The 27,848-nt window shown below is 38.2% G+C and overlaps 1 protein-coding gene across 2 annotated transcripts in view; it reads left to right on the top strand.

Moving 5' to 3' along the window:
- NELL1 (neural EGFL like 1) overlaps window positions 1-27,848 on the top strand; it is an 865,825-nt gene that overhangs the window by 806,943 nt on the left and 31,034 nt on the right. For both annotated transcript variants that reach the window (XM_067749619.1, XM_067749618.1), the window contains one exon: window positions 13,893-14,086. In XM_067749619.1, the coding sequence (XP_067605720.1) occupies window positions 13,893-14,086 (194 nt within the window). The remainder of the gene's footprint in view (window positions 1-13,892; window positions 14,087-27,848) is intronic.

The following is a 27,848-nucleotide window of genomic DNA, read 5'->3' as shown; positions in this document are numbered from 1 at the left end:
TGGTATCACCTTTTACATACAGTGAGCATCAGTTCATATTTGGAGGGTCTATGTCTTGGCTGCTGTGTTGAAGATTTACCATTTGGTCTTTGCAGAAAGTTTATTTTCTACAGACTTGGGAGCCTGCCATCATGTGATGATGTGGGACAAGCCTGACCTGAAGTAAAGATGCCTCTGTTTGTGTCCTAACTCAGACACTTACTAGCTGTAAGCCCTGAGCATGTTCCCGAATTTCTTATACTGGGGTACAGGTATTGCTGAAAGGGTACCCAGAGCTAGATGAGGAGTCTTGCTTTGCTCAGTCGTTTGAGGGGAAAATGATCTTTCTATCATAATCCTGACTAAATGGCTGGATTGAAAAACTAGCAGGAAAAATAGTTTTTAAAATAGAAAATATGAAACCTCAAATACATTTCAGACCCATGGTTTCCCTTTTATGTATGTCCAGGATTCAGAAAAGTGAGGGTTCACTCTTTCCTACCTTAGAGATAAACTTGGTAGAAATGTTTGAGAAGCAATGATCATTTGACCCTCTGCTTGGTTCTTTTAATGGGAGAACACGGTAATGCTAACATTCTAAGAAGTTTTTTTGAAAGGACAAAGTAGATCATGATTTGAAAGGATTTTGAAAACCCTAAGGAGTACAGTGTATACAAGTATAATAAATTATTGTTATTATACATAATAAAAAGATAGAAATCTGTTTCATAAAGACATGTTAACATGACTCAATAAAATGAGTCAAGGCTGGGATATCAAAGCATCCTCAGGTTCCTAAAAAGATACATGTAAAGAATTATCCACTGTTTGCCTGCTCCATTAAAATTTTACCGTCCCAGGAGCAGGAATTTTGTCTGTTTTGTTTGCAATAGTATTCCCAATGCCTAGAACAGTGTGTAGCATATCATATGTGCTCAATAAATATTTGTTGAATAACTGAATTAATAAAAGGACTCTCAAAGCAATAATTTCTATTATTAATGAGGACACTGACCCTAACTGCTGCTTACTCTGAGGAGCTGAGCTGGACCACAAATGAACTGCAAGAATTCCTTTTGTTTATATTGGAGCAGCCTGAGTCATGTCAAAGATAAATAAAATCAGACTCCAAGTGGTAAGGACAGATTTTAATCAGCGGTAAGCTACTGCAAGAGAGAAGAGGGTCCAGTGTGAACTGAATTCAACTTAGATTTGTGCAGAGGGGACTGAACATTCTAAAAGGAAAATGCGGGAGTTGGAAAGAGGAAAGTGGGGGCTTGAGTAGAAATAAGGAAGTGGAAATTTACAAAAAGCAGGAAAAGGTGTTGGTCCATATGAATCCCATCTGGGTTTGTTAACCAGCTGTTACTGAAGTTAGGTTTCTACTCTCCTACAGAGACTGGGAGGGGTGATGGAGGCCTATCTTCATTCAGGTGTTAGCTGGAACAGCAGAAAATTCTTCTGCAACCTTGAGCTTTCCCATGCAGGATCCTAAAGGGACTGGAGCCGTTACTTTATTGATGCTGCCTTGAGCTGTTAGAAACTATGCTAGTGTTTGTTAATTTTTCTCATGTGGGGTGGACAAAATTATTTGTGCTAAGAGTCTGCAGGGTTTATAGGCCCAGGTTGAGGCCTAGTCAAGAAAAGGGCTCAGAGGAGCCTGACTAGAGTTTGCTCAGGGAGAGAATTTTAGTCTATGGGCTCCTTTGCTTTCCACTAGAAATGAACTTAGTTTGGGCTCTTATGGTTTTAGCTCCTGTAAGGTAAAAAACACAGAACGACAAATTCAAAATAAACAGAACTTGCCTCCCAAAAGTCTAGGGCAGAGTGGGTTCAAGTTGCCTACTCTTTGCCTCCTTTTTCCTTTGACTCTCACAAAAGCCTTCTAGATCTTTCCAGAGACTATCCCTTCAAAAACAGGAGGCAGCCCCAAGTCTATTTTTACCAAATCAGTTGATGAAGAGAAGAAATACGAAGAGAGAAAGAAGATGAAAGAGAAGGAATCATCCAAGAAAAGACACCGTGAGATCACATTAAGATTTATTTATAGCATGTTAGTCTTCTCTGTAGATGCTGCCCTTCTTGGCATGGTGACCCAGATCTTTGTCCTAGATCAATGTCCTAACTTGCCTTCTGCTGGGACAAAGCTTTTGGAAAAGCTTTGACCCCTTCCTAGAAATCAGGGACCATAATAAAGAGAGTGGTAAAAAGAGATGATAACTAAGAGACACGGACAGTCTCTGAATTCTTAGGGTCTGTAACCTGAATCTCGTGTTATTTAGGTTGAGACATGGTTTTGAATTGTACCACTGACAATGGTGTTTGACCTTTGATTTCTATGTAAGTTGCAGGATGCTTCTAGTAGCAAATGAAATTACTTTGTAACCTCTCTGTGCCCACAGCCTTTCCTTGGCATAGAAGAGAAGAAATTATTTCTCATCTGTCAACTTGCTTGAGAGAATGATTTGTTAAAATAGAGACTTAGTTTTGGTTTTCACTTGGCTGGATTCCCCATCCATATTTGTCACTAAGGGTAACATTTGCCAGGCTTCAATGAAACAGGAAAACCATGCCGTTCCCTTCATTACTTTCTCTCTTCAGCACCTGCTTGCAAATACTCATTAAGAGAGACTAGGGATATTTCAATAAACAGTAAATGTCCAAGAAAATGGTTTAATTCTAAGAAATCTCTTTGTTATCCTGAAACTGTGTTCTTCCATTCATTTCCATCCTGTTCTCCATTTGTCACCAGTCATATTGTAACACTGGAATTACAAGCTCAGTCCTGCAAAGGTGAAAAGTAATCATATAAAGATGAAAATGAACAAGACCATAGAAAGTATTTTATATAAACCGTATATTTTATTAAAGAGAAAACTGAGGCCCCCAAAGGACAAGGGTTGATCCATCAGATTCAAATTTAACACCTGTTTATGCACGTCTAAGTAGACGAAAGGCACTGTAAAAGGTGCTGTGGGAAACACAAAGATAAATAAGACCACAATATTACTTCTGAATGAATAACAAAGATAGAAAAGTACATTCCCAGCTAAGCATACAAGGTAACATAAAGGACATATAGGTAACATAAAACCGAAGAGCAGATTCCACACTAGGAACTCCGGCCAGAAGAGCCAGATGCGAGGCCTCTGCACGTGGCCCGCTGTGAGCAGGTGAAACCCAACTAAGCACAAAGGAAAAAAAAAAAGCCATCACAGAGCTGTGACTATTTTCAAGGCTACTGTTTTTCTCTGTGGAACACTGAGAATCCTAAAGATGCCACCAGAAAACTACTAGAGCTAATCAATGAATTTGTAAAGTAGCAGGATACAAAATTAATGCACAGAAATCTCTGGCATTCCTATACACTAATGATGAAAAATCTGAAAGAGAAATTAAGAAAACAGTCCCATTTACCATTGCAACAAAAAGAATAAAATATCTAGGAATAAACCTACCTAAGGAGACAAAAGACCTGTATGCAGAAAATTATAAGACACTGATGAAAGAAATTAAAGATGATACAGACAGATGGAGAGATATACCATGTTCTTGGATTGGAAGAATCAACATTGTGAAAAATGACTATACTACCCAAAGCAATCTTCAGATTCAATGCAATCCCTATCAAACTACCAATGGCATTTTTCACAGAGCTAGAACAAAAAATTTCACCATTTGTATGGAAACACAAAAGACCCCGAATAGCCAAAGCAATCTTGAGAAAGAAAAATGGAGCTGGAGGAATCAGGTTACCGGACTTCAGACTATACTACAAAGCTACAGTCATCAAACAGTATGGTACCAGCACAAAAACAGAAATATAGATCAATGGAACAGGATAGAACGCCCAGAGATAAACCCATGCACATATGGTCACCTTATCTTGGTAAAGGAGGCAAGAATATACAATGGAGAAAGGACAGCCTCTTCAATAAGTGGTGCTGGGAAAACTGGACAGCTACATGAAAAGAATGAAATTAGAACACTCCCTAACACCATACACAAAAATAAACTCAAAATGGATTAAAGACCTAAATGTAAGGCCAGACACTATCAAACTCTTAGAGGAAAACATAGGTAGGACACTCTGTGACATAAATCACAGCAAGATCCTTTTTGACCCACCTCCTAGAGAAATGGAAAAAAAACCAAAAATAAACAAATGGGACCTAATGAAACTTAAAAGCTTTTGCACAGCAAAGGAAACCATAAACAAGACCAAAAGACAACCCTCAGAATGGGAGAAAATATTTGCAAATGAAGCAACTGACAAAGGATTAATCTCCAAAATATACAAGCAGCTCATGCAGCTTAATATCAAAAAAACGAACAACCCAATCCAAAAATGGGCAGAAGACCTAAATAGACATTTCTCCAAAGAAGATATACAGATTGTCAACAAACACATGAAAGGATGCTCAACATCACTAATCATTAGAGAAATGCAAATCAAAACTACAATGAGGTATCACCTCACACTAGTCAGAATGGCCATCATCAAGAGATCTACAAACAGTAAACGCTGGAGAGGGTGTGGAGAAAAAGAAACCCTCTTGCACTGTTGGTGGGAATGTAAATTGATACAGCTACTATGGAGAACAGTATGGAGGTTCCTTAGAAAACTAAAAATAGGACTACCATACGACCCAGCAATCCGCACTACTGGGCACATACCCTGAGAAAACCATAGTCCAAAAAGAGTCATGTACCACAATGTTTGTTGCAGCTCTATTTACAATAGCCAGGACATGGAAGCAACCTAAGTGTCCATCGACAGATGAATGGATAAAGAAGATGTGGCACATATATACAATGGAGTATTACTCAGCTATAAAAAGAAACAAAATTGAGTTATTTGTCGTGAGGTAGATGGACCTAGAGTCTGTCATACAGAGTGAAGTAAGTCAGAAAAAGAAAAACAAATACTGTATGCTAACACAGATATATGGAATCTAAAAAGAAAAAAGAAAAAATTGTTCTCAAGAACGTAGGGGCAGGACAGGAATAAAGACTGAGATGTAGAGAATGGACTTGAGGACAGTGGGAGGGGGAAGGGTAAGCTGAGATGAAGTGAGAGAGTGGCATGGACATATATACACTACCAAATGTTAAATAGATAGCTAGTGGGAAGCAGCTGCATAGCACAGGGAGATCAGCTCGGTGCTTTGTGACCACCTAGAGGGGTGGGATAGGGAGGGTGGGAGGGAGATGCAAGAGGGAGGGGATACCGGTATATATGTATACATACAGCTGATTCACTTTGTTATACAGCAGCAACTAACACAACAAGGTAAAGCAATTATACTCCAATAAAGATGTTAAGAAAAAAAAAGAAAAAAAACTGAAGGGCCGGAGTGTTGTTCTTTTCAGTTGAGGGTGAAATTTTCTTAAAGAGATTAAGCGATAAAATGAATGTAACAATAGAATGTGTAATGCATAGCCCAGTGTTAGGCATTTTAGTAATTTGTAAAAACATCTCTGTTGTACTCTGTGTGATGCAGATGCAGCTATAACACAACCTACCCTCCTACCCATAAGCAGATATGTAAAAACATATATATCTAAGTTTGTTGGCGTCAATACTGTAGCTTCTCTGTGCAGTAAAATTCTCTTTGGATAGTATTTCAATATTTATAGATTTTTTATTTATTCTCTACACTGTTCAGAATTGTACTGATTTTAAACAGATGTAATCACTAGTTAAAGAAGCATGACTTGTTCATGGCAAAAGCAAGCCAACTTTGTTAATTTAGGAGGCTGCTCTGCCTGTATTCTACTCTTGTTTTCATACCTAGAAGGAACTGTTTTCTTCATCTGCACTAAAACACCTTAATTTGTACAGCCTAGAAAAAAATATAGTCAGTGACCAAGGCAAGTTTGTAAAGTGTCAGTAAACTATATTCTTTTGGTATTAGTCACTTAATACACCGGATTTACCAATTAGGGCTCAGAGAGAACTTGGAGTGTTAGCATTTCTGAATTTGGCTGGCCAAAGTACAGATCAAATCTATGAGAATTTGTGTGAGAATTCAGAATTCAAGTGGAAATCCCTCAGTAAACAGATGAAGGTGTGGGTTGGCTGCATAATAAGAGCTCAGGTATATTCTGAAGAGAGAGTGCAATGGAATTCATAAGCTGAGATGAAATCCAGGAGAGAAAAAAATAAAGAAACAAGAACAACAGTAACAACAGCTAATCATTTTTGAACAATTACTGTATGATAAGCATTGTATTATGTGCTTACTCAAATTACCAGATTATCCCAGGGCATGTTTTTTTATCCACAATTTCAAATGATAGGACTAAGGCTTAGAGATGTTAGGTAAATTTTCCAGATGTTGGGTAAATAAGTTGCAGGGGTAGGACTGGAGTGCAGTTGGCTTATTTGCTCCATTTGCCTAGAACTTGCCCAGTTTTATCACCGAAAGTCACCTATCTCAGGGACCCCCCTCAGTGCCAGGGAAATTGGGACAACAGGCCATGTTAACTTGTACGCACAGCTGCTGAATTCCAAGGCTTAAGCTTTAAATTGGTATCTTATGCTGCTTCCATTGAGGAGAAAGAGAACTGATGACCAGAGATGGAACCTTGGAAAATGTTAATAACTTTAAAAATGGGAGAAGACTATAAGGTCCTTACTTAAAGGGCTGTATCCTTTACCCATTTTATCCCCAGTCTTTAGCAATGTTTAAGACAGAGTGGATGCTCAATAAATATGTGTAATTAGTTAAGTGATTGATGATTGATTATTAGTGATTGGATGAATGAAGAGGTAAGAGGATAAATAAGGCAACAGCACATCCCACAAGGATCAAGTAGAGAGCTCTTAGACGGAAATAAAATAACAATATTTACATGAAGGGTAATGCTTTTGCAAACTAAAGATCATGAGAACCTTTAGGATTTAGGCTTTGAAAAGAGAGTCACGTGGAAGCTTGCAAATATTTAGGAGAGAACAAAGATGCATAAATGCAGGGAGCTGCTGGTTGTAGGCCCTAGGAAGTAAGACCTCGATTTAAGGAAGAGATAAGGAAAGAGTGAGCTGAGACAAAGTGTTCCTTTCTTTTGCTCAGAGAGTCTGCTCAGTTAAAAGAGAAGACCCATTGGAGAAAAACACAATTACACACTGAGCAGTAAAGAAACACCACAAGGACACATTTCTTCCTAACTCGAGAAAGGCTGGAAGCTGGAACTATAAAGACTGAAGCGTTAACGCTGGAGGGACATTGGGACTTCTTCCTAAGAGACACATGATAGCATCTCAAATAGACAAAACTATAGCTCACTGATCTGTTCTTTCAGTCTTTACCTTTCAGGCTGAACGCCTCATGTTTCATTCAGTTGAGATGAGTTTGAGCCCTTCACTATGCTGGTGGACCTCTTCTGATGTGTCCTAAGTATTTCAGCCCTACTCTTAATAGTCTGTGCTCTAAAGGGAACGTGATACCAAAGTGTGATGTGACTGGCACACATAGAGCATGGCTGTCACCTCTCTTGTTCTGGGCCTGAAACTTCCTATGCTTAAAATTTCATTAACATTGTATTTTGCAAGCCATCTCAGACCTCATATTTTCTCTACTTGTTTCTTTCACTTATTTTGCTGATGTGCAGTATGTATATTTTCCCCTGCAGTTTTCTCTGCCACTGTAAGAGAAGCAATGCTGCTTTAGCTATGGGAGTGGCATCTGTGCTCTATCTTGTCTATCATTAATAAACCCCCAAGCTCTGTTCTCATTTCCAAGCTGCTAATGTCTGGTAATGACTTCCAAGTCAGAACACACACAGCTGGATATTCAAACCCCAGGTTAAATTTTGTTTTCTGACATATCATCTGTCTGGAGTTTGAAAGTAAGTCTAGATGTGTTGCAGAAGTTATTCAAGGAAGAAGATGGGATAATGAAAAAGATCATTCCTTTGACCTAACTGCTACCAAACCATTGGAAAAAATTGTTTCCCTTGATCTCTCAAATCAACTTGTAGAATTTTCAGCTCCTGAGGCAGGTACCATTACAGTTGTTATGCTATTAAAAGTTCTGCAGAGGCTTTTTTTCTTGAAGACTAGGAAAATTGTTTGGAGCTAGGTTGGGATTGGTTTGATTGCTGTTGATATAAACATCTCTGAATTGTATTTTTTTTTAACATGTGCAAGTAACCTAAGAACTTCAAATTAAAGAACAAAGCAGATCATCTAGGCACAACTAGATTTTTTTTAGGCAAAATTGAGTACAATAATAATAGTTCTCAGAAATTGTGAAAATGTCAGTGCAAGAAAATTAGTTCTAATGTAAGCCTAGCTGTGGGATTTTATTGAAAATGTTCTCATCCTAGCATGGGGCATTTAAATAATGAATTTACAAGGAGAAACACAAGGAAATCACAGAGAGCCATTACTTACAATAAGAAAAAACAAGTACACTTTAATGGTTATAGATTTGAGTATGGAATATTTTGCCTGAGTTTTGTTTCATTGCCTCTTTGTCATTGGAGGCCTGTCTGATGATTTGGGTAAGTATCATGGGTGAATGTCTTTGTGTTTGCTCAGCAGAGAACAACAGTTGCAATATGTAAATAGGGTGCCTCTTCCCTTTGGATGCCTTGGGATATGTATAATAGATTAAGCTGGCTTTGTGCAGAGCAAACAGGTCTGTATTACCAAGAATATGAATAATGTCAGTTTCCATAATTGCTAACATCTGGCTTTCCATAAATCTGTTAAATTGTATGGAAGCAGAATTAGATTTCTGCGTCATAAGTAAAGCAATTACATGGAATTCTGTAGGCAATACGGTCCTATATTCAACTGTGAAATCTTTTCATTCTGGAGCAGCAAAAGCAAATCCAGGTTTTGAACCCTGTTTTTATTGTGCACCCTAAGTGTGTTCATCTTTTTGCTCAGGTTTCTTAATTTATGAGAGGAAAACACTGCCAATATGTTTGTAACTTTGTAAATGCAAAATAAACAAATGTTAAAATAGCATATTATAGCTGGGCATTAATTGACAATTTAGAGGTTATTTTAGAGGAGACCATAAATTAAAGATCCTTTTGTAGCCACTGGTTGTGGATCTGTTGAAATTAATCTTCCAGATAATTCCTGGGGTGATTTATTGATGAGTCTTTCTCTGCCCTTGTCCCCTTAAGCATTTGACAGGAAACTGGGATGTGGAGGGAGGAGGAAAGGTGGCCTTCCTATTTCAGTGTGGTTACTACTGAAACCACACTGAATTTATTGTACTTTGAACTAGACCCAAGAGCTTTTCCTGATGAAAAGTCAACAATAAAATGTGTTCCCTGAAGGGAAGGGTTGCGGTTGTGTCTTATGCTTATTGAACACCCCAAAGACCAAATTTTGGCAAAGTAGGCTTTATAGTAGTATTGGTCTGTAAAATTCTGGATTTAAGTAAGTTAAATAAATATATTGCACATCCACAGTATATTTTGTTGTACTTGGTACTGAGAAGAGAAAAAGGAAAAAGATTTAGTCCCTGCCCTCAATGAGCTCACCATCTATCTATGAGCCATGGATAAATTAAACATGGAGCTCCCAAGAGATGAATGCAAGGATAGCATGGTGTGTGTGCAAGGTACAGAGAAAGCAAAAAGTCAGTAGTGACTGTCTTGCAGAATGAGGGATGGTGATGCTTGGTCTTGATCTTGAAGAATGCATGGGAGTGAAGATAGCACAGGAAGGGAAATGCTTACCTTATCAATTAATTTATACCCCACCCATTCCATAGGGGCTAAGAAACAGAGATGGGTGGGGGGAGTACTCCCATAATTAGAAAAGGCATGTTCCAAGGCACAGGCAGAGGAAACACCATGGTCTGTTTGTAGGTCACCCATTGCTTTTGAAGAGAAAGGGGAAGAGACAGAAGGTAAAAACTGAAGTACTAAATCGGGGCTTATGTGTATGCCAGGAGATTGAACTTTCTATTATAAGCATCAGAGAACCACAGAGAAGTGGCAGACAGAGGAATGACACGGACAGGTTTGATTTTTAGAACACCACTACCCTGTAGAGGGTATTTAGAGCAATGATTCTCCTCTGGCTGAACAGAGCCCAGATGTCTGGATCCTAATTTATGTCAATTAAATCCAGTTCTAGTGGTGGTGAGCCTGGGCTCCAGTACTTTTAAAAGGCTCGCCAAATATTTATATTTTGCCCACAATCTCCAAATATTTCCATTGTGCCCACAATCAAAAAAATCACTGAATTAGAGTGAGAAGGGTCTGGAGTCAGTTGAGACCAGACAGGAGACTAATGCAATAGTCCTGGTGATAAGGATGAAAATCTGAACTGAGTTCAAAGAAATCTGAATGTTATTTTTATGATTATATATGTGATGAGCCACCTAGCTAGCTATCATCAAGTTACTCTCTATCTGTATCTCCTAGAGATACAAACTAGATTATAAGTGTGATGAGAGAAGTATAAGACAATGTTTTGTTACTTTCAGCAAAAATTGAGGAGTGAGAATAGTGCAAAAATACCACTTTAGTATTGTTCCAAGATAGCATATACCTAAACAGTAAGCCATGTACCACCAACTGTCATTGCAATGAGTGTTCAGAGAAGGTGAATAATTACTATAAACTGGCATCATATTGGGAGATGCTTAACTGAGGAGGTAGGGCTTGAACTTGATCTTAATCATTCACATTCATTAAATCAGGAAACAAATATTTTTGAGTACTTATTATGTTATCTGGTTTTATTTTCAAAAGACAATAGATTAGGTGGGTATGGTTTTATACAGCTGATAATTGAGGGTCAGAGAGACTTAATAATGTGACCAAGGACATACAGTGTGATGTGCAAAATGACTGGTACATAGTAAGCACTCAATTAAGTGGGAGAGTTTCGAACATGAGCGACCTCCTGACTCCCGCATTCGATGCTACTTTTTGTTGGGAAGAATTGGAGTAGAGGAAGAAGGCTGGGAAGATAAGAGAGGCTTCTAGGTGGGAGCACCATATGGTCTATGTGTTGACCAGGAATAATGAGGAAGTAATTGAATTCTGATTGTAGTTGACTTGGAGTCTAGATAGCATAATTTGGGATCATTTCCACAGTTTTCAAAGGAGGAATAATTATTCATTAACTAAATGTCTTGACTGAGCCTACAATTGGTAGAACAAAGACAAAAATAATAAATCTTATAATGAACTAGGTCTTAGAAATATTGTTGGAATTCCTTAACATCTTCTGCTTTGTACCACGCTGTGAAACCAAGTTTTATACCAATATAGTGCATGCAGTCAGAAAGGGAAGATAGGTCATTTGTTTCCATTATTTTTAAGTCACAATAGTTTTAAATTCTACCAAACTTTGAGTAATCATATTGTATCATTCTCTGAATTTCAGCTAAAAATGCTGAAGAGGATCCATGTAATATTTTATCTTTGAAAATGAGTAGCAATATCTAGAGGGCAAATTAGTTGAAAGTATATAAAACCACAGAATATTCTAGTATGCTGAAAGAAGCCTTTAGACCTTGAGTTGGCACAGTGTAGTGGAAAGAACTCCAGTGCACCTTTCAGAAGGCCCAGGACACAGTCTTTGCTCTAACAGATACTAGCTGTGTGACCACTTAGCCATCTCTGTAATTTAGTTTCTTCTTTTGTAAAGTGAAAACAACTATTCCTATCCTGCAATTATATGACATGACTTGTGAAAAAGAATGCTGAAAAACTTTGAAACTATGTATATAGTATATTATAAATATATATATATATATATACATATATTAGCAGTAAAATTGATATTATGCCTTTGAGCACTTTAGGGGGAAATGGCACTTAAATTATTTTTCTGTAATTTAGTTCCATAATTCTTAAATGCCTACAATTTTATACATATTTAACATGAATTTTAGGATGAAGAGTAAGTTAATTTATACTGTTCCTATTCTCACCTACCATAGGAGTCAAGCCTACCATTCAGTAGCCTACCAACAGTTATATATATATACTGCTGTGTTCCTCCGTTATCACCTTCATGAGGACAGTGTCTTATAAGTCGTTGCCAACATTTATAGTACCAGTGTGCAAAGAACCCTGGTGCATGGTAGACTTTCAGTAAAAATGTGTTGAACTCAACATTGTCACCTGAAAGATATTTGAAGGACTTGGCGGTAGATTAATCAGTGGAGAAGACAAATGACATGATAGACAAATGGCTAATGTTTTCAAATACCTTAAAAATTGTCATAAGAAAAATCAAGTAGACTTTGCTTGAGTGACCTCAGAACTAGTACCTAAGTAGAAGTTACTAGATAATATATTTTATTTCAATGTAAGGAAGACATTTTTTTTAACATCTTCATTGGAGTATAATTGCTTTACAATGGTGTGTTAGTTTCTGCTTTATAACAAAGTGAATCAGCTATACATATACGTATGTCCCCATATCTCCTCCCTCTTGCGTCTCCCTCCCACCCTCCCTATCCCACCCCTCTAGGTGGTCACAAAGCACCGAGTTGATCTCCCTGTGCTATGCGGCTGCTTCCCACTAGCTATCTATTTTACATTTGGTAGTGTATATATGTCCACGCCACTCTCTCACTTTGTCCCAGCTTACCTTCCCCCTCCCTGTGTCCTCAAGTCCATTCTCTATGTCTGCATCTTTATTCCTGTCCTGCCCCTAGGTTCATCAGAACCTTTTTTTCTTTTTCTTTTTCTTTTTTTTTAGATACCATATATATGTGTTAGCATAAAGTATTTGTCTTTCTCTTTCTGACTTACCTCACTCTGTATGACAGACGCTAGGTCCATCCGCCTCAGCACAAATAACTCAATTTCATTTCTTTTTAAGGCTGAGTAATATTCCATTGTATATATGTGCCACATCTTCTTTATCCATTCATCTGTCGATGGACACTTAGGTTGCTTCCATGTCCTGGCTATTGTAAATAGAGCTGCAATGAACATTGTGGTACATAACTCTTTTTGAATTATGTAAATTGATACATCCACTATGGAGAACGGTGTGGAGGTTCCTTAAAAAACTAAAAACAGAACTACCATACAACCCAGCAATCCCACTACTGGGCATATACCCTAAGAAAGCCATAATTCAAAAGGAAGACGTTTCTAAAAGAGTTATTCAAAGATAGAATAGGCTGCCTTGTGCAGTAATAGATTGTCTGCAGGGAAAGGACTCAAACCAGGGCTGGACAGCTATGTGTTTGAGATGTTAAGGTCACCAGAGCCCTGAATGTCAGGGGAGGGCTACTGGATTTATGTTTTCCTTCCATACTTGGCTGTCAATGAAAAACAGCAAAATATATGGTGTCTTTCATCAGCATTCATGCCATATCCTAACTGTACCTCTGAGATGTTTTCTTGTGTGAGCAAAAATGTTGCTAGCCATTAGGGTGGTGAGTTTTTGATTAGGAAAGGCATCCTCCAAGAATTATTTCCTTTTCTTTCAACCTTGGCCCCAGGATCTGGGGGCAGCCTAATTTGCTCAGGGTTGCCCTAATTGCTCACTTGTTTTGCCCTAATTGCCCACTCCTTCCTACTCAGTGGCTAATCTATTCACACTTCTTCTATAAGACCCAGATCTCCATGGGTGTATCCATACTGTTAACGAATTAGCAGTATTTATGGCTTCTGGATGGTATAGTTCTTGAGAATATCGTAATAGCAGTTCAGAGTTCCTCCTGGATAATTTAGTAATTAGAGTCTGACAGCTGTGGGTTTGAGTCCCAGAGTGGCCACTTATTAGCTATCTGACAGTGAACATGTTATTTAACTTATATGAGCCTCAGCTGCATGTGAACAGCTTGGCACAGTACTTGGCACAAGGCAAACACTCAATAATGTTAACTAATGCTATTACAAGTGATGATTATTTTCTAACGATCATCTTGACTGGACTCTAACGTTCCATGCTTTCTTCATTGCAGACATTGATGAATGTGCCTTAAGAACTCATACCTGTTGGAATGATTCTGCCTGCATCAACCTGGCAGGGGGCTTCGACTGCCTCTGTCCCTCTGGGCCCTCCTGCTCTGGTGACTGCCCCCACGAAGGAGGACTGAAGCACAATGGGCAGGTGTGGACTCTGAAAGAAGACAGGTGTACTGTCTGTTCCTGCAAGGTGAGGCTAATGTGGTGCCGCGGAGATTGTCACTGTTCTTTCTCTCCCTCCCCCTCTGCTCTCCCTCCCCATGTCTTTCCCCCAGGTGGTTGAGTCATGGGTCTCCCGTGATTCCTGAAAAGACTTCTCCTGTTCTAATCCTAGCTACAGCTAATGATGCTGCTGAGTGGCAGGCAGACCTGCTTGGAATGAAAAGTGAGGTATAGGGTTGCAAAGAGACTGCTGAACCCGGGGAGGGGGTGTGGGGAGCAGGGCAGAGAAGCCAATGTTAGTCCTCCCACTGAGAGCTGGCAGTGCCTTTAAGGTCAGCTGGGTGAGAGCTTTAATGAGCCCTCAACCCTCACTTCTACAGTCCTGCTGATTAAAACTTCTCTTTCTCTGAAATGATCACCTGCACGAACTTGCTCACTCTTCTGGTGACATCATCCAGAAAAGCAAGGCTCAGACACTTGCTTGCAGTGGTCAGAGACAGGTGGGCTTCTGATACATTCTGAACACAATAATGATAGTACGAGGCCGTCTGGCCAAATGATGTCTTCTTTGTCGTTCTCAGTGCTGGGCTATTCCTTACGTTAAGTTGTTTGGAAGTGAGTTTAATGCTTCTGAAAACAAAATTCTGTCATCAACTAGTTTTGCTTTATGCTTTGCAAAATGGGCCTATTGAAGTGTTTGATTTCCTTGTGCTTTATTTCTTCTTTTGTTGATCTTGCCTATTCATTTTCCTTTGATATTGCTTTCCTGTAGCTCTTAACATTGTATTTTTATGTCCCATCGGGATGGGATTGTTTAATATTTGGCTTACGGGCATGGGAACTCTGAGAAATTACTTGCTTAGTAGCCTTGTAGAGAGCTGGTCTCCTGATAAACTCAAGAGTGTTCCCTGGAAACACAGTAGAAATGGACCTTGAAAAGTCCCCCAATTCATTCACCTGCCTTCAAGTCTGTCACACCTGCAACAGACCTGGGGACACCTATTTAGGAAAACTCTTTTACCAGGTGTTTAGATCATTAGCCCATAACACCCATTTTTCCCCTTATACATAAATATAGTTCCCCACATTTAAACTTAGGTCCATTGCCCCCAGTTGTTAAGTACCTCCTATATGCCAAGCATCCTGTAATTTAACAACAGCGTCCCACTTAATATAGCACAACTCTGAAAGATGAAGAAACTGAGTTTCTAAGTTTTAGGGGAAGTAATGTATGCTTAATATCACAAGATATAAATGTGTAAGCTGGGATTTGAATTCTACTTGCCTCAAGTTTTATAGTTTTCTCATCTTGCTACATGTCCTGTAACCCTCTACAGATGACATCTGTTGACATTTATAAAAACCAATTAAGTAATCAGTCAATCCAACTTGGCTGAGCTCAATGCTCAACTCAGTACTATGTTAATGACTGGGTAGGACATTCCCTCAAGAAGTTTTCAAGTTATTAAGTACAATATTTAAGCATGTGGCACTGACTCAGAGCTAAAGTTTTGGGGTTTTTTGGCCACGCCGCGCAGCTTGTGGGATTAGTTCCTTGACCAGGAATGGTACCTGGGCCCTCCGCAGTGACAGCGTAGAGTCCTAACCACTGGACTGCCAGGGAATTCCCAGAGCAAAAGTTTTTGAGAGACGGAAAAGCTTGTTGTGGGTTAGAATAGTTGAGAAAGGCTTATGGAAGAAGTTGGTAATTAGGTCTCCATTCAGCCAGCAAAATGAAGATGAATCCCTTTACTAGTTCTTTTCTAGAAAATATTGTTTGTCTAAACCTTTGAGGAGGCTCACAACCTGACCCCAAGTCCTTTTTAGGCTTTCTAGATCCCCAGTACCTGGAACAGGCAAGGGACTTTAGTTGAGTATGAAACCGAAATTTATTTTTCAGTTGTTGTTTTATTTAAGTCCATGATAAAGCAGGGCACTTACCAATCATTAAGAATTTTCCAAAGCTTCATTAATTGGTGGGGCGAATAATCCAAGCAGGCTAAGTTGACTTATTCTGCTTTGACACCTAAAGTACCTCCAAAGACTTCTGGAAATCAGACTGACATTACCACAGGAAAGGAACAATTCCTGTCCTCTTATTTTGTTAATATAATGCACCTCCACCACCACTGCACTCCTTTATGAATAAAGTACTGGGCAGAGTTCTCTACATAAGTCTTTTTAAAAAAATAATTACCCATTAATAGCATAGCTTCCAAGAGGTTGTGGGCGGGGAGGAGGTCTGGCTTTAGGAGCTGAACTGAAACCCTGAGTCAAATTCTGTAGATCATCCTCAAAACATGAACTTATTTGCAATCCTCTTTGTTTGTTTCCATTATTTTCAGTTGTAAGTATTCTATTCTGATTTGATAAGAAATATTTCCAGTACTTAAGCATCAAAGTGAACCATTATAATGGCATCATCTTAGAGGCTAAGGAGTAAAATCAAGGTTAAGATATAAAGTCCTAGCTTTTTAATCATGCCCTTGATGTTTCAAATTCAAAGAAAAAAGAATCACACAAGCAGAATCACACAAGCCAACAAAGGGTCAAGGCATACTGTTGAAAGAAGCAAAGTCAAAGTTCTTTCCCCCTTGAGAATCAGTACATCAGGTTAGCTGATGTTTCATGCCAGTGGACAAAATTGGCCTTGAGACATGTCCCCAGCTGAGTGGAGTTCAGTGATAGAGCTAGGCTAGCGCAAATGGATTGGGCTTTGTTTAGATGCCATGTGCTTCCGTGACAGTGGCAATGATTTTGTGCACCTTTAGACCCCTTAGTTGATTAGGCACAGAATAATTGCTGAATTGTTTGGAACCCACGTTCCTCCAGCATTATCCAGATCACAGAAACCCAGAGTGAAAAATGGTTCTCTCGCTGGGCTTGATCCCTAAATCCTAGTTACAGCCCAATTTCTTTTCACAGATACCCATCTGTGGCTTTTCCTTTCATAAATCTGTCCAGGGCCTTATGGAGACATTTTTGTTTTCTATCTGTACTACATGGAAAGACAGAGTGGTCTCAGCTTTATTAGTTTCTAGGAAATGCAGCATTTTAGTATGAGTGGTTACATTTATATTGGAGATCATGGAGATGAATGGGGAAATGGATACACAGTTAACCACCTGTCATGCCATGGTAGAGTCATGAACAATTTATTTGTTGAGGGAACATACGAAGGGGACGGGGACGTATGCTCTATATTCTGGGAGGATGCAGAAAGCAATAGGGAATGACTTCACAGAGTAGGTGAACTTTGAAGGAAACATTAAAGGATGAGAAATTTATCCATGTAGAGGTGTGGGGAAGGTGAATTCCAAACAGAGGGAAAACAAGAACAAAGAAACAGAAGCATAACGATATATATTAAAGGAAATATGAAGTGAATGTTGAGATTAGAATATCAGGAGCAAGTGAGCAGCTGAGGATCACGAGAGATTTTTTCATTTAGGATTAGTGTGGCCTAATCGTGGTCTGATTGACAGCATGATGGACAGACTGGGGAGATCAAGGCTAAATGGAGAGATACCACTTAGGCTGAAGTAAAGGTTCAGGAAAGTAAAGGTGAGAACCTGAAAGAGCAAGAGAGGTAGGATCACTTGGGAGCTAACACAGAAGTAAAATGATGGGTCCTGATGAATGATGATGTCAGACACTCAGCCTCTGTGGCTATGTGTGTGCTTATAATGTAGGCACAAAAAAGCTTCAGAGAGACATGCTGGAAGCTTAGCTGCCCATTTTCCTGGGATAAAAGAATTGAGGTGCCAGTTTCAAGTGAAGAGACAGGATTTGCGATTTACTCCTGTACCTACACCTTTACCTACTACTACTACTGTCATTAGTAGCTGGAAAATCCAGTGGGAGAAAGAGAAAAGCTATAAAGGCCAGATTTCATTTCTGGGCTTCATTCAGAGGGTTTGTTTTTGTTTTTCTGTTTTGTTGTTATTTTTGTTTAATTAAAAAGAAAGGTAAACTAAAAAGAAAAGCATTCATCCTGAAAGTAAATATAATACTGAGGACCTGAGCAAAACCAGGTCTTGAGTTTTTCTGGGAATTACAGAGATGGGTAGAGAAATAGAAACTATAGGCAGTCACCCACCATTCATATTAAAGTCAGGGCCAAAGAGCTGTGACAAGGAAGTTGGGTAAAGCGTAGAAGATTTTTTTGCCTTGAAATTGTCTGGAATACCAGCCATTTGATCTGGCCTCGTATAAGCCTTTGCCCAGAAACTGAGGAAGGTGGCCACAGTAGGGAAACTAAAGGCTTCGTGCTTTTCCTTCAGGTAAGGAGAGAATAACCCTCTCTGCAAGGAGCTGACAGTAAAATAGCCCTGCCATTCTCAGCATGGCACTCACTCCGAGAGTGAAGAACAGGGATGAGTCAGCCTGTGCCTGGGGCCAGGGTAGATCTTAGACTTCTAGAATCCTGCAGCTACTCATAAAAATGCTTTGCTTTGCTCTGCTCTGCTCTCAGAACTTAACCAGCACCATTATCAATACCTTCCTGTCTAGGGTGTTCTTGATGGCAGGAGTTGGCTGTGCAAGCCCTAAGGTTGTGTTTCCCTTTCTTTTTTTTCCCACTTTTGTTCATTTTTATTTATCAGTTAATAATAACAAATACTTTCCTGTATGTGTGGAATTCTTGTTCTTAGAAATATTTAGTAGTAGAGAATCCATAGGGAAAAATGTGAGTTGTTACACTATATGTGTCTTGTTATAATATTTTACTGGTATAGTTGATTTCAAATATTGTATTAGTTTTAGTTATACAATAGTGATTCAATATTTTATACATTATATGCCATTTAAAGTTATTATAAAATAATGGCTGTATTTTCCTGTGCTGTAAAATACATCCTTGTTGCTTATTTATTTTATACATAGTAGTTTGGATCTCTTAATCCCCTGCCCCTATGTTACACAACCCCCCCTTCCCTCTCCTCACTGGTAACTACTGGTTTGTTGTCTATATCTGTGAGTCTGTTTTGGTTTTGTTATACTCATTTGTTTTATTTTTTAGATTCCACATAAAAGTGATAACATAGAGCATCTGTCTGACCTATTTCACTAAGCATAATACCCTCTAGCTCCATCCATGTTGTTGCAAATGGCAGGATTTCATTTTATTTGTGTGTGACTGAGGTAATATTCCCTTGTATATACATATCACATTTCTTTATCCATTCATCTGTTGATGGATGCATAGGTTGCTTCCATATCTTGGCTACTAAAAATAATGCTGCTATGAACTTTGGGGTGCATCTGTCTTTTCAAATTAGTGTTTTCACTTTCTTCGGATATATACCCAGGAAAGGAATTGCTGGATCCTATGGTAGTTCTATTTTTAGTTTTTTTGAGGAACCTCTATACAATGTTCTATAGTTGCTGTACCAATTTACATTCCCACCAACAGTGTGCTAGGGTTGCCTTTTTTCACATCCTTGCCAACATTAGTCATTTATAGACTTTTTGATTATAACCATTTGAACAGGTGTGAGGTGATATCTCATGGTGGTTTTGATTTGCATTTCTCTGATGATTAGTGATGGTGAATATCTTTTCCATGTGCCTGTTGGCCATCTGTATATCTTCTTTGGAAATACATCTATTCAGGTCTTCTGCCATTGTTAAATTGTTTTTTTTTTAATTGAATTGTATGAGCTGTTTATGTATTTTGCATATTACCCCTTATTGGTCATAACATTTGCAGATATTTTCTCCCATTCACTAGGTTATATTTTTGTTTTGTCAATGGTTTCCTTTGCTGTGCAAAAACTTTTAAGTTGAATTAGGTCTGATTTGATTTTTTGTTTGTTTTTTAATTTTATTGGAGTATAGCTGATTTACAGTGTTGTGTTAGTTTCAGGTATACAGCAAAGTGATTCAGTTATACATATATTCATTCATTTTTAGATTCTTTTCTCTTATAGGTTATCACAGAATATTGAGTTCCCTGTGCTATAATATGTCCTTGTTGGTTATTTATCTTATTTATAGTAGTCTGTGTATGTTCATCCCAAGCTCCTGATTTATCCCACCCACCATGTTTCCCCTTTGGTAACCGTAAGTTTGTTTTTGGTATTTGTAAGACTGTTTCTGTTTTGTACCTAAGTTCATTTGTATCATTTTTTAAAAATTAGATTCCACATATGAGTGATATATGAGTGTCTGACTTACTTCACTCAGTATGATCATCTCTAGGTCCATCCATGTTGTTGCAAGTGGCATTATTTCATTCTTTTTTTAGAGCTGAGTAATATTCCATTGTATATATGTATCACATCTTCTTTATCTATTCCTCTGTCAATGGACACTTAGGTTGCTTCTATGTCTTGGCTGTTGTAAGTAGTGCTGCAATGAACACTGGGGGTGCAGGTATCTTTTCAGATTATGGTTTTCTCCAGATATATGACCAGGAGTGGGAATGCTAGATCATGTGGTAGTTCTATTTTTAGTTTTCTAAGGAACCTCCATACTGTTCTCCACAGTGGTTGTACCAATTTACATTCCCACTAACAGTGCAAGAGGGTCCCCTTTTCTCCACACCCTCTCCAGCATTTACTGTTTGTGGACTTTTTGATGATGGCCATTCTGAGGTGTGTGGAGTGATACCTCATTGCAGTTTTGATTTGTATTTCTCTGATAATTAGCGATGTTGAACATCTTTTCATGTGCTTTTTGGCCATCTGTATGCCTTCTTTGGAGAAATGTCTATTTAGATATTCTGCCCAGTTTTTGATTGGGTTTTTTGTTTTTTTGACATAGAGCTGCATGAGCTGTTTGTATATTTTGGAGATTAATCCTTTGTTGGTTGTTTTGTTTGCAAATATTTTCTCCCATTCTGTGGGTTGTCTTTTCATTTTGTTTATGGTTTCCTTTGCTGTGCAGAAACTTTTAAGTTTAATTAGGTCCCACTTATTTATTTTTGTTTTTATTTTCATTACTCTAAGATCCAAAAAGATTACTTTTTGGATCCAAAAAGATCTTGCTGTGATTTGTGTCAGAGAGTGTTCTTCCTATGTTTTCCTCTGAGAGTTTTATAGTGTCCGGCCTTTCTTTTAGGTCTTTGATCCATTTTGAGTTTATTTTTGTGTATGGTGTTAGAGAATGTTCTAATTTCATTCTTTTACATGTAGCTGTCCAGTTTTCCCAGCACCACTTATTGAAGAAGCTGTCTTTTCTCCTTTGTATATTCTTACCTCTTTTGTCATAGATTAATTGACCATAAGCGTGTGGGTTTATTTCTGGGCTTTCTATCCTGTTCTCCCATTTACAAGGTTATCTTTTTGTTTTGTCAACGGTTTCCTTTGCTGTGCAAAAGGTCCCATTTCATTTTTTTTTTTTTTTTTTTTTTGCTTTTGTTTCTTTCCTTTGCCTGAGGAGACAGAGTCAAAAACATATATTGCTATGATTTATGTCAGAGAATATTTTGCCTATATTTTCTTCTGGGAGTTTTATGGTTATTAAAGACATTGAGGTCTTTAATCCATTTTGAGTTCGCTTTTGCATATGGTGTGAAGAAATGTTTTAATTTCATTATTTGACATGTAGCTCTCCAGTTTTCCCAGCACCACTTCTTAAAGAGTGGTGTATATTCTTGCCTCCTTTGCCATAGATTAATTGTTCATAAGTACATGGGTTTATTTCTGGGCTGTCTATTCTGTTCAATTGATCTATGTGTCTGTTTTTGTGCCAGTACCATGCTCTTTTGATTACTGTGGCTTTTTAGTATAGTTAGAGAGTATGATACCTCCAGCTTTGCTCTTACTCTTTTTTCCCCACAAGATTGCTTTGGCAATTGAGAGGCTTTTGTGGTTACATATAAATTTTAGGAGTATTTGTTCTAGTTCTGTGAAAAATATCATGGGTATTTTGATAGGAATTGCATTAAATCCGTATTGCTTTGGCTAGAATGGATATTTTAACTGTATTAATTCTTCCAATGCAGGAACAGAGAATATTATTCCATTTCTTTTTATCCTCTTCAATTTCCTTCAACATTTTATAGTTTTCAGAGTATATGTCTTTCACCTCCTTGGTTAAATTTATTCCTCGGTACTTTATTCTGTTTGATACAATTTCAAATGGGATTTTTTAAATTTTGTCTTTCTGATAGTTCATTATTAGTGTATAGAAAAGCAACAGATTTCTGTATATCAATCTTGTATCCTGCAAATTTACTGAATTCATTTATTAGTTCTAATTGTGTTTTGATGGAGATTTTTGAGTTTTCTATATATAGTATCCTATCATCTGCAACTAGTGACAGTTTTACTTCTTCCCTTCCAATTTGGATGTCTTTTATTTATTTTCCTTGTCTAATTGCTGTGTCTAGGACTTACAATATTATGTAAAATGGAAGTGGTGAGAATGGGCATCCTTGTCTTATTCCTGAATTTAGAGGAAAGGCTTTCAGCTTTTCACCATTAAGTATGATTTTAGTTGTGTGTTTGTCATAAATGACTTTCATTGTGTTGAGATATGTTTTCTGTGTACCAACTTTGATGAGAGTTTTTATCATGAATATATGTTGAATTTTGTTAAATGCCTTTTCTACATCTACTGAGATGATCATGTGATTTTTATCCTTCCTTTTGTTAATGAGGTGTATCACATCGATTTTTCAAGTATGAACCATCCTTGCATCCCTGGAATAAATCGTACTTGATCATGATGTATCATCGTTTTGCTGAGAATTTTTGCATCTCTATTCATCAGAGATATTGGCTTGTAATTTTCTTCTTTTGTACTGTCTGTCTGATTTTGGTATCAAGGTAATGCTGACCTCATAGAGTGAATTTGCAAGTATTCCCTCCTCTTCAATTCTTGGAATAGTTTAAAAAGGATAGGTATTAGTTCTTCTTTATATGTTTGGTAGAATTCCCCCTGTGAAGCCATCCAGTCCTGGACTTTTCTTTGCTGGGAGTTTTTTTTTTTTAATAAATTCAATTATACTACTAGTAATAAGTCTATTCACATTGTCTGTTTCTTCCTGATTCAGTCTTTGAAGGTTGTGTTTCTAGAAATTTGTCCATTTTTCTAGGTTGTCCAATTTGTTGGCATATAACTGTTCATAGCATTCTTCTTATTATTTTTTATATCTCTGTGATATCAATTGTTATTTCTCCTCTTTTATTTCTTCTCCTGTTAATTTGGGTCCTCACTCTTTTTTTCTTATGAGTCTGACTAAAGGTTTTTCAATTTTGTTTATCATTTCAAAAAAATCTCTTGGTTTAATTGATCTTTTCTATTATTTTGTTTGGTCTCTGTTTTATTCATTTCCTCTCTGAGCTTTATCATTTTCTTCATTCTGCTGGCTTTGTGTGTTCTTCTCTTCCTAATTCCTTTAGATGGTAGGTTAGGTTGTTTATTGGAGATTTTTCTTGTTTCTTGAGGTAAGCCTGTATTGCTATAAACTTCCCTTGTAGGACTGCTTTTGTTGCATTTCATGGATTTTTGAGAGCTGTGTCTCCATTTTCACTTATATCAAGGTATTTTGTGATTTCCTCTTTAATTTCTTCATTGACTCATTGGTTTTTTAGTAGCGTGTTGTTTAGTCTCCACGTGTTTGCGCTTTGCCCATTTTTCTTCAGGTAATTGATTTCTAGTATCTTAAATTTGTTGAGTCTTGTTTGTGGCCTAGTATATGATCCATCCTGGAGAATGTTCCACAGCACTTATATATAATGTGTGTATTCTGCTGTTTTTGGATGGGATGTCCTATGTATAAATATTGAGGCCAGGTGGTCTAATGTCATTTAAGACCACTGATTCCTAATTGATTTTTTTGTTTGGATGATCTGTCCATGATGTAAGTGGGGTGTTAAGTCCCCTACTCATTATTGTATCATTATCAATTTCTAACTTTATGTATGTTAATATTTGCTTTATATATTTAGTGCTCCTGTATTAGATGCATATATATTAATGAATGTTATACTCTCCTTGTATTGATCCCTTCATTATTATATAATTCCCTTTGTCTTTTGTTATAGATTTGTTGTAGTCTATTTGATCTGAGTAGTTACCCTAGCTTTCTTGTCATTTACATTTGCATGAAATGTCTTTTCTCATTCCCTGAATTTCAGTCTGTGTGTGTTACTACCTCTGAAATGAGTCTCCTGTAAACAGAAATGGGTCTTGTTTTTTTTATCCAAACAGCCACCCTATGTACTTCATTGGAGCATTTAGTCAATTGACATTTAAAGTGATGATTATTGATAGATATGTACCTGTTGCCATTTTGTTAATGGTTTCTTGGTTGATTTTGTAGTTATTCTCTATTTTTTCCTTCTTCTTTTAGTTTCTTTCCTTGTTGTTTGATGATTTTCTTATAGTGATATGTGTGTTCCTTTCTAGTTTCGTATAATGATGGTAGCTTTTTGATTTGTGGTTACCATCGGATTCATATATGTTGACCTATATTTACTAGTTTTAAACAGGTAGTCATTTAAATTCAAACATATTCTAAAAGATCTACATTTTTTATTCCCCACATTTTGTATTTTTGATATCACATTTTACATCTTTATGTTTGTCCCTTTATTGATTATTATACAGTTGATTTTACAATTTTTTAATTGTATTTTAATCTTTGTTCTAGCTTATTTTAGTGGTTGATCCTCAGCCTTTATCTAAATTTGCCTTTACTATTGGGATGTTTCCTTTCCTATCAACTTACTTCTTGTAATGGCCTTTTCTCTTCCACTTAGAGACACTTTATCATTTATTCTAAGGTTGGTTTAGTGTCAATGAACTTTTGTAGTTTTGCATGTCTAAGAAGTTCTTTATCTCTCCTATTCTAAATGATACTCTTGCTAGGTAGAGTATCCTAGGTTGCAGGTTTTTCCCCTTCAGCACTTTGCAGGCCAGAAGGGAGTGACATGGTATAGTCAATATTTATATAGAAAAATCAGCTGATAACCTTATTGTAGTTCCCCTGTATATGACTGTTTTTCTCTTGCTGCCTTTAGAATTGCCCCTTTATTTTTAACTTTTGCCATTTCAATTATGATATGTTTAGTGTGGATCTGTTTGGGTTCATCTGTTTGAAACCCTCTGTGCTTCCTATACCTGAATATCTGTTTCCTTCTTCAGGATTGGGAGGTTTTCAGCCATGATTTCATCAAATACAGTTTCAACCCCTTTCTCTCTCTTCTCCTGGGACCCTTATAATGTGAATGTCGGAACATGTGATATTGTCTCAGAGGTCCTTTAAGCTGTTCTATTTTTTTATATTTGTTTTCTATTTGCTGTTCTGATTGGGTAATTCCATTATTCTACTTCCAGATCACTGTGAGTTCTTCTGTATCACCTAGTCTGATGTTAATTCCTTATAGTGTGCTTTTTATTTCAATTATTGTATTCTTTGGTTTTGACTGACTCTTTATATTTTCTAGTTCCTTGTTAAAATCCTCACTTTATTCATCTATTTTTTTCCCTACTTCAGTTAGCATTCTTGTTATTTATGCTTTGAACTCTTTATCTGGTAAATTATTTGTCTCTCTTTTATTAGTTTTATTTTTAAGGGGATTCCTCTTATTCTTTCAGTTTAAACAAATTCCTTTGTCTTCTCATTTTGCTTAACTTTCTCTGTCTCTGAAATTAGGTGAGAGAGTTACCTGTTGGGGTCTTGAAGGAGTGTCCTTCTGTGAGAGCATCCCTATACAGTCTACATGTGTCCAGGGGCTTTAGTGGGAGAGCTGGATCTGACATGAGCATGAGTCATGTGTTTCACCAGAATGTGCTGGAAACTAACACATTGGTAGGATATGGGTCTGGAGATGAAGTTGCTAGGACCAGAGCCAAGTGTGATCTAGGGCTTCTCCTCTGCTCAGTGGTCAGCACCACCCTACTGGGTCTGGGGTCGGGTCCCAAGTTGCTGGAGCAGAAGCCCTGAGGTTCGAGTATGAGCTGGCTCCATTCCCTCTATGTGTATGCTCTTTCCCCTCCTAATACCAGCACCCTCACTCCAGAGGAGAACAATGCTGGAGCAAGAAGGGCTGGAGCAGGTGCCCTCTGTGGGTCTAGGCATGGGCTGTGGTACCTCTGGACCCAGTCAGAGTCCAGGACCTCTTCTGATGTGCTGCCTCCATAACGGCCAGAAATGACTGCCCCCACTCAGCTCACATCCTGCTGGGACTGAGCTGCCTTTTTCCTTCACAACTAAGCTCTCTCTTCAGCTGCTTTAGCCCTCATCCTAGTGTGGAGCTGCACCAAAGAGCAGGTGGGGCTGGTGTGAGCACTCAGCCTGGGTCTAGGGACGGGCTGTCCCAGCACTGGTGTCTGGGACCACTTCCGAAGTACTGCCTTGGTAAGCACCACTATTGGCTGCTCCCTCCCTGTTCCTGCCTATACCCAGTTATGTCCCTCAAAACTGAGCCTTTACCCCTGTGTGGAGCTGCACTGTGAAGCAAGTGAGGCCAGAGTGTGCCCAACTCAGGCTGGGGCATGTACTGGGGTGGTTGCAGGAAACAGCCAGAATCCAGTGTAGTTTCAATCCACCCTTTTCACCTTGTTTCAGGAGTAACCAAGAATGTGCACCTTCCTCACAAATGGAGTCCAGACTTCCTACAGACCTCCTGTTAATTCCACTGGCTGTCCAACCATCCCACGGGCTCTGTATTCCCCTTGTCAAACCCCAGGGCTGAGGCACCCAATATATAGCTCTAACTACTCACTCCCAGGGAGCATTCCCCGCCTCTTCTGAGTACTCTCCCATGGGAACAGGTATTGACCTTATAACTTCTCTTCCCTTTCTTCCCTTTCTACCTGTGTGACCCTTTCTTACAACCTGTGTTGTAAGAGATTATTTCTACCAGTCTCCAGTTAGTTTTCATTGAGAACTGCTTCACATGTAGATGTATTTTTGATGTGTTCATGGGGGGTTTGGCATCCTCTTACTCTGCCGTCTTGGTCTCTGTCCCTGTGTTTCCTTTTCTGTGCTTCTGCCTTCAGTACTCTAGGGGTCCTTTGAAGAACAGAGGCTCCATTTTTATTCCCCTGACTTCATATTCCTGTGCAGTTCCAAACCCTACCTTTTCAGTGCAGGAGCTTGAGGGTTACGCCATACTCATTCCCCAGTGGACTTGGTTACTTTGCTTCTCCATCAGAGGTTTTCAAACTTTTTCTTGCACAGAATCTCTTGTGAGACTTTCCTCACTGACTCTACCCCTCAAACTTTCTGATATAGTAGGTCTGGGTCGAGGCACAACAATTTGCATTTCTAATTATGGGCATACCTCAGAGATACTGGAGGTTCACTTCCAGGCGACAGCAATAAAGCAAATAAAGTGAGTCACACAAATTTTTGTGTTTCTCATTGAATATAAAAATCATGTTTACACTGTACTGGAGTCTATTAAATGTGCAATAGCATTAAGTCTAAAAAAGTATATATCAAATATTTTATTGCTAAAAAATGCTAACCATCATATGAACCTTAAGTGAGTTATAATATTTTTGCTGATGGAGAGTCTTACCTTGGTGTTGACAGCTGCTGACTGGTCAGGGTGTTGTTGCTGAAGGCTGGAGTGGCTGTGGCAGTTTCTTAAAATAAGGCAACGGTGAAGTTTGCCACATTGATTGACTTTTATGATTTCTCTGTAGCGTGCAATGCTGCTTAATAGCATTTTATCCACAGAATTTCTTTCAGAGTTGGAGTCGACCATCTCAAATCCTGCTGCTGGTTTATCAACTAAGTTTATGGAATATTTTCAGTCCTTTGTTATCATTTCAAAAACCTTCACAGCATTTCCACCAGAAGTAGATTCCATCTCGAGAAACCACTT

The sequence above is a fragment of the Pseudorca crassidens genome, chromosome 9 (genome assembly GCF_039906515.1).
Source record: "Pseudorca crassidens isolate mPseCra1 chromosome 9, mPseCra1.hap1, whole genome shotgun sequence".
NCBI lineage: Eukaryota > Metazoa > Chordata > Mammalia > Artiodactyla > Delphinidae > Pseudorca > Pseudorca crassidens.
This window is presented reverse-complemented; position numbering and strand designations above follow the sequence as displayed.